The following is an 8,167-nucleotide window of genomic DNA, read 5'->3' as shown; positions in this document are numbered from 1 at the left end:
ATCATTTTCATGAGGTCGAAATGTATCTTTATTAATATCAAGAGATCTCACAATCATTAAGGTACTCAATTGATGTGCTTTATCCAGATAAAACATTTTAAAAATATTTCCAGTATATATTGACTGATGGACAAATATTCCATTTGCAAAATGTTCAATTTGTAGACCAAGACAAAATTTTATCTTTTCGAGGTCTTTCATTTTAAACTTTTTTTCAAAATATTTAACTGCCTTTGAAAGTTCTTTCGGAGTTTTAATAATATTCAAATTATCAACATATACTGCTATTATGACAAATTCAAATCCAGACCTTTCCATAAAGACACAAAGACAAATTAGATCATTTCTAAACTCTTCTTGTAGCAAATATTCGCTAAGATAATTGTACCATATACGCTCTGATTGTTTTAACCCGTATAAGGATTTCTGAAGCTTTATTGAATAATTTTCTCGAGAATCGTTGTATGCTTTAGGATCTTTGAATCCTTCGAAAATTTTCATAAAAATGTTGTTTCCAATGAGCCATATAAATAGGCAATGGCCACGTCCATTAGGTGCATTTTAAGCTTTTCATGAACTGCCAAATTCATTAGATACCTGAAGGTAATTGTAATCCACCACAGGAGAATATGTTTCTATATAGTCGATGTCAGACCTTTGTGAAAAACCATGGGCTACAAGTCGTGCTTTATATCTTACGACTTCACCCTTTTCATTTTGTTTACGCACAAAAACCCATTTGTACCCTATTGCTTGACACCTTCAGGTGTTCGGATTATTGATTCGAAAATTTTACATTTTTAAGTCAAATTAACTGTGCTTGAATTGCATCCTTTCATTTTGGCCAATCATTTTTCTGTCTACATTCATCGACAGTTTTTGGTTCAAGATCCTCATCTTGTTGCATTATTTCAATGGCAACATTATAAGCAAAAATATTATCGACCACAATATCATTTCGATTCCACCTTTTTTCTGTCGAGACATAACTTATTGAAATTTCTTCATTCTCATTATATTCAGGTACTTTGACCTCTTCGGTGGTCTCACCATTTGTTGTGTCTCCAGGCTCTTCTTGAGCAATTACCCCCAAATTATGATCATTTATTCCTTTTATTTTTTGAGGATTTTTATTTTTGAACCAATTGGTCTTCCACGTTTTAAGTGTGGCCTAGACTCATTTGCCTAAACAAATTTTTCTACTGGGACATCAACTCGAACTTGAGCATTAGCAGGTGAGATATGCGATTTAATAACCCGTTGAAGGTTAGTAAATATATCAGGCAATTGATTTGCAATATTCCGCAAATAAATCAACTTTTCAACTTCTTGCTCACATTGATTTGTTCGAGGATCTAAATGAGATAGTGACAATGAATTCCAATTTATCTCATTTTTCAATTGTTTATGATCTCCCCTTAATATTGGGTATAATAATTCATCAAAATGACAATCATCGAATCTTGCTGTAAATAAATCTCCAGTCATATGTTTCAAATATTTTATAATAGAAGGAGATTCATACCCAACATATATTCTCAACTTTGTTGGGGGATCCATCTTTGTACGGTGCGGTGGTGCAATTGGGACATATACCACACATCTAAAAATTCTAAGATGAGATATATTTGGCTCCCTTCCAAAAGCCAACTGTAATGGGGAATATTCTTGAAAATTTGTTGGTCTTATGCGCGCAAGTGCTGTTGCATGCAAAATAGCATGCCCCCTTACCGAAAGAGAAAGTTTTGTCCTCATTAGCAATGGTCTAGCTATCAATTGGAGGCGTTTGATCAATGATTCTCCTAGACCATTTTGAGTATGAACATGAGCGACCGTATACTCGACTTTTATTCCAACTGACATACAATAATCATTAAAGGATTGAGATGTAAATTCACCAGCATTATCAAGACGAATTGTTTTTATTGCATAATCTGAAAATTGTGTTCTTAACCTTATAATTTGAGCCAACAATCTTGCAAAAGCAATATTGCGAGTTGATAATAAGCACACATGTGACCATTTTGTAGATGCATCTATCAGAGCCATATAATAATTAAATGGTCCACATGAAGGGTGAATTGACCTACATATATCACCCTGTATGCATCCAGAAATGCAGGAAATTCAATCCCAACCTTAGTTGTTGATGGTTTAATAATTGATTTCTTTGGGAACAAGCATCATACGAGAATTTCTTATATTGAAGAATTTTCTGATTCTTCAAAGTGTGTCCATGTGAATTTTCAATAATTCTGTGCATCATATTATAATCAGGATGGCCCAATCGGTCATGCCAAATAATAAAATCATTAGAATCAGTAAACATTTTATTTACTATGGCATGTGATTCAATAGTACCAATATTTGTATAGTACAATCTAGAAGAAAGTGCAGATAATTTTTCGTGCATAGTCTCAATATGATAGTCATTTTGACGAATAACCTTGAAACTTAACAAGTTTTTTTGAGACTTAGTACAATATAATGCATTATCAATTACCAATATCGTTCCTCCAGGTAGTAATAAGGCCGCTCTTCCAGAGCACTCAATCAATTTTGTACTACAAGATATTGTATTGACATAGGCCTTTTTCATAATCAAATGACAAAAATATTTCTTTCTTTTAATATCGTATGAGTTGTGACACTATCCAAAAGACACATATCTCAATTACTCATCTTGAATTCAATTGAAGACTGAAAAGTTTATTTATCTTTATAAAATAAAAATACATTATAAGAGATAAAATAAGTAATAATATTGCTAGAAAATATAAGTCCTTTTTTTCTTTTTAAGTAGATAAAAGTAAAAACATGATAATCAAAAGTACATAAAAACGATAACATATTGTAAATCATACAATAAAATTAAACATCAATTACAATCCCTAAAGAAGTCTTCAACCTCCAAATGAGTAATATCATTGAGGTCATTAAAATTATCACCCTTGAAAGCCAAATTTGCTTCAATATTATCATTATGCGAAGGTCTTGCCTCAACATTATTTTCAAACGTCAAGTGTGACTTTATCCGAGCATTATAAGAAGAGGCACCACCTTTATTTTTCTTTCTTTTGAAGGAATTTTGATAAAGCCTCACAAAATACTCAGGCGTCCGACATTCATTTTTCCAGTGGCCTTTCATGCCACAATGATAATAGTTACTTCTCGAATGACCACTTTGAGAACTCATATTGTTCTCCCTTTTATGTTCACCACCACGACAATTATTATATCGTCTTATATTATTGTCACGTCCACGCACATTATTGTGGTCTCGATTTATATTTTGTCTTTTTTCAAACTGGCCATGTGCTTCTACCACATTTGTTTTCGGTAATGGAGAAGTTCTAATGGGACGGACTTCATGATTTTTCATTAAAAGAGCGTTATGTTGCTCAGCCACCAGAAGGAATGAGATCAATTCAGAGTATTTCTAAAAACCTTTTTCACGGTATTGCTGCTGTAATATCACATTAGAGGTATGGAAAGTAGTTAGTGTCTTTTCCAACATGTCCTCATCATTTATAGTTTCCCCACATAATTTTAATTGGGAAGTTATTCTAAATACAACAGAATTATACTCAATTACAGTTTTAAAATTTTGAAATCGTAAGTGCATCCACTCGTAACGAACCCTTGGCAATACTGTTGCCCTAAGGTAGTCATACCTTCCTTTTAAATCCTTCCACAATTCAAGTGGATCTTTCACTATCAAGTATTCAACCTTCAGGCTTTCATCCAGATGATGATGAGGAAAATCATAGCCTTCGCTTTATCCTGACTTGATGCTTCATTTTCTTCGATTGTAGCATCACCAAGACCTGATGCTTCATTTGCTTCGATTATAGCATCACCAAGACCCTTAGTAGTAAGTTGAATTTCGGCATCAAGTACCATGACAAATAATTTTTTTTCAGAAATATCAAGTGTCACGAACTCCAATTTTGACAAGTTTGACATGATGAAAATTATCATAAAAATATTTAAATTAGATTAAACTAATAAAATTTTAACTATTGAAATTTAAGAACAACTTATATGGTATTTTAACAATAAAATTTATTTTCATTAATTAATAAAACCACCTTATATTAGATGAATAAGTGAATTAAATTTCAAGAAAATATCTCAAATTTCATGTCATTTAATAAATATGTCTCCAGTATTAATAATCAACCTTTTCATTTTATTTATCTTTTATACTTGTCATAACAGTTTGTTGCTATGCATAATTGGATATCCTTTTTTGCAGTAATGCAAGGGAAAAGTGGCCATGCAGTAACATCACATAAAACAAGGGACCCAATTTTGGCAGTTCTTGCACTCCAACAACTTGTTTCTCGAGAAACTGATCCTTTAGAGCCTAGGGTATTTGTCACTTGTTCAAACAATTAAAATATAATTTGCTTTTTGTTCAGAATTCTAATTCCAAGTAGAAGGATCTAAAGATTTCTGTTGATTTGTACTACATGCAGTATACAATGAATCATCCATTCAAAAATATTAAGATGAAGATAACTTCACATACCTTATAAGAGACTTCGTGCTGATAACGTGTTATAAATTAAACTAACTTAGCAAAATAAGAAATGAAGATAGTAAGAGAAAGGGAGTTGAGAAGATCTCAATGTGTATTCATTCCATAGCACATAAGGTTATTTATAGTCAAACGTGAGTTTAGGAGAAAACTATAATAATAGAAACATAAAGATGGCCATTAAGTAATAGCATCATTATATAGGAAAAAAGAAGAAGAAATATTAATGGATAGAGGAAAGTGATAATGAACGGCCACAAACTCACAAACTATTTCACAACATATAGATATTTATGCACAAATACTTAGTTTTTAGACCGGTAGTTTATTTGTATAGAAAATATTGATTTCGTCCTTCATGGTAGTATTAATATGGTCGTTTTTGCTTGCTTTTAATAATGGATTCTGATAAAATATTGTCCACGTAAATAAAACAGACGATGAGCAAAAAAAAAAAAAAAAAAAAAAACCCGGAGTGGGGAGCTTACAAGTGACATGGAGTCTTATGTCAGTGAGTTGTTGTTAGTGCTAGAGGAATTATCGTGTATATTAAACTCTATACAATAACGTGGCAAGTGAGTCCAACGTAGGTAGCCAGCCATGTGCGCCGATTCTCACTCTCTCCATTTTAAAAAGAATAGACTAGCTTGACTTAACACAGTTTAAGAAAAAAAAATAAATTAAATTCTTATTCTATTAAATTAAAGCTATATCAAATATATCAAAAGTTTTATTTATTTTTGTGGTCTTAAACATGTCATGTGAAAAATGAAAATTAGAGTGTTACAACATTCTATACTTTCAGATCGAAACTACTGTTGGAAAAAAACTATATCTATTCCCAGTAACTTGAGGAGGGAAATAGTAAGAAAACTTAGCGGCCAAAAATCCCATTTTATACACTCTCAATGCAAAAGCTAATATTGCAGCTAGCTCATCCAACAAATATTTCTCTATTTCTCTGCATATGCTACCAATTTCCTCCTCGACCTGCAACCATTTGATTTCATTTCCAATTGCCTTCCCAGACAAGTCCTTGCGTATTTCATTTTCATGACTAATCAGCATCCTCCACAACTCTTCTTCAATATCAGTTCTCCTCATTGTAGAACAACACCTTCTCTTTAAAGATTTTTCCATTATGTAGATCTCCAGAAATGAATGCAAAATCTCACTTAGCCCTGAATTTATGTGGTCAAACAGAAGTTTCCTTTCTGATTTCAGCCAAGATGTTTGTTTCCCGTATTTCTTCTCTAACAAGTCAAACACTGAGGGATTCACAGGACATTCCAAAGAATTCCAAGTCTCAAAACACATTCCTAGGTTCATGCCATGCAAACTGGCCTCATCTAAAACATCAATCAGGTAGGAAAAGTCCCTGCCATCTGCAGTTTTGAAGTCTTTCAATATGTTTTCACTATCTTGAAGGAGATCCGGAGACCCTATCTCAGAGTCTCCATCACTTGAGACATCCATTTCAGATCCTTCTGAATATGTTTCCTCAGAGTTGGTCTCAAGAAACTGAAGTTGCCGTGCTGCACCTTACAAATTCAGAAGAACAAAAATGAGATTGGATGAAAGCTGTTGAGAAAATAGTTAACTAAGGTTTATGTTTACTTACTACATAAGCCGTGGAATGCAGAGGTAGCCAAAATAGAAACAGGGTTAATTTGTTAAAACAGATTAAAAAAAACAGGTTATTCTTTTTAAAAGAGAAGGAATATTACTTGATAATGAAAGTAAGATTGTTCAATTAAGGAAAATCATATGATGGGCCGGCCCTCCATTATTTCTATCATTGTAAACAATGGACAAACTCTTTATGCACCAAATAATATGTCATAAGTTTAAATGTTTAAATGAAATTGACTATATATATGTTTTAAATATTATTAGTATATTCTGCCTTAAAAATATATATTACCATGTTTTCTTTTGTAAGGAACTTATAAAAGCTTCAAACTCTAACACACAATATCATAGTATTCCGTGTTTTAGATGAAGTGTGTTTTTTGTTGAGATACTTGTTCCTCATTAAAGAGTAGTAAGTATTGATTACTTTTAAGATAATAGCTAAAACTTAAAGTTTGTTAGGATTTAGGAATACTAATTTATGACTTTTAGCTTATTTAAAGTATTTTTTAAGTCTAAAATCAATGTTTAGAAATACTTATTCATTTTATCTTAGCACTATAAAAATATTTAAAAATTATTCTAATTCAAAACTTATTAAAATTAGTCGATCCAAACAATCTCTTAATTACTTTTTTGAAAAGGGACTATCTGACTCTCCCACATGTATGCTAGTTTACTTTGATGGATTTGAACAATAATAAGGGTCAGAATTGTTGGGCCTCGTATCTGGGCTAATGCAACACGCAGTACTCTGCATCAAATACAAAAGCCCATACATTGTTAGAAAACCTGGTAGCTTATTGAAAACTAACGTCTCATATAGGTGCGTTGATTATTTATTCAAGCATAATTTTGAATTGAAAAACTATAGTAGTGTTTTTCTTCATACACCCTGCCCTCTCGCTCTAAGAAAAATGCTTGTCAGTTGTCACATTTCTAATTTACCTTGGAACTCATTATTAAATTATTAGTACTATTTAATATAAAGTAAGAGAAGAAATAAAGCACTGTTACAAAGGAATGAAATCTTGCACAGTATTTGCCTTTTAAAATATTCCTAACTGAGTTTTGAAGAGAAGTGAAAAATAATTAATCCTCTCTTTGCTGCTGATAATTCCATAAGTGGAGCTTTGACATGAAGAGAAGAGAAAGAAACGAGGAAAGAAGAGGAGGAAGAAGAGAAGTGCAGAGGTTAGTGCAGAATGTACAGAGGAAGAAGAGAGGAGAAGAGTGTAGAGAGAAAGAGTAAAGTTGTAGAGAGAGGAAAATATCAGAGAATGTGTGTATCACATTTAGTCCAAAAAAGTGTTACACCCTTATATACTCACACATGTATAGTGTGATGTATTTATGTATTTGTACACTTTACAATGTAACTACTTCTAACAATCTATAACAACATTCTAACTACTTCTAACCACCTATAACAAACTTCTAACCACCTCAACTCACTCTTAACCATGATAGCTTGCCAACTCTAAGCTGTAGTTAACACTCCTCCTCAAGCTCATGGTTTGAAGAGATTCATAACTCCAAGATTGTTCAGCAGTTGTTGATGTTGAGTTTTACCTAAACTTTTAGTAAGTATATCAGCTAGCTGGTCCTTTGTATGTATGAAACTAGGTTTTAGCATTCCTTGGCATATCATTTCTCTTACAAAATGGCAGTCTATGTCAATATGTTTGGTCCTTTCATGAAAGATGGGATTTGCAGCAATTTGAATTGCAGTTTTGCTGTCAGAGATCATATTAACAGGTAATTCAATGTGAACTCCCAGCTCTTTGAACAAACTTACTAGCCAAGTGATCTTAGCTGCACAATTGATCATGCTTCTAAACTCAGCTTCTGGACATGGTCTCTTGTTTCTTTGATTTCCAAGAGATTAATGCTCCACCAAACTTCACTAGGTATCCAGTGACTGATCTTTTTATTTCTAGACAAGCTCCACAGTCTGAGTCACAGTAGGCAGTGAGTGCATTTGTATCTTTA

At 32.5% G+C, this 8,167-nt stretch overlaps 1 protein-coding gene across 1 annotated transcript; it reads right to left on the bottom strand.

The window, feature by feature from the left end:
* Positions 1 to 5,344: 5,344 nt before the first annotated feature.
* LOC129894500 (uncharacterized) lies at positions 5,345 to 6,184 on the bottom strand. The gene is made up of 2 exons (XM_055970215.1): positions 6,165 to 6,184; positions 5,345 to 6,084 (listed from the first exon to the last, which is right to left on the bottom strand). Exon 2 carries the CDS (start codon positions 6,017 to 6,019, stop codon positions 5,345 to 5,347), a length of 675 nt encoding a protein of 224 aa, XP_055826190.1. The 5' UTR covers positions 6,020 to 6,084; positions 6,165 to 6,184.
* Between the last annotated feature and the right edge of the window lie 1,983 nt (positions 6,185 to 8,167).

This window comes from Solanum dulcamara, chromosome 7, assembly GCF_947179165.1.
Source record: "Solanum dulcamara chromosome 7, daSolDulc1.2, whole genome shotgun sequence".
NCBI classification, from domain to species: Eukaryota; Viridiplantae; Streptophyta; class Magnoliopsida; order Solanales; family Solanaceae; genus Solanum; species Solanum dulcamara.
The sequence above is the reverse complement of the archived record's forward strand: the minus strand, read 5'-3'. Positions and strand labels throughout refer to the sequence as shown.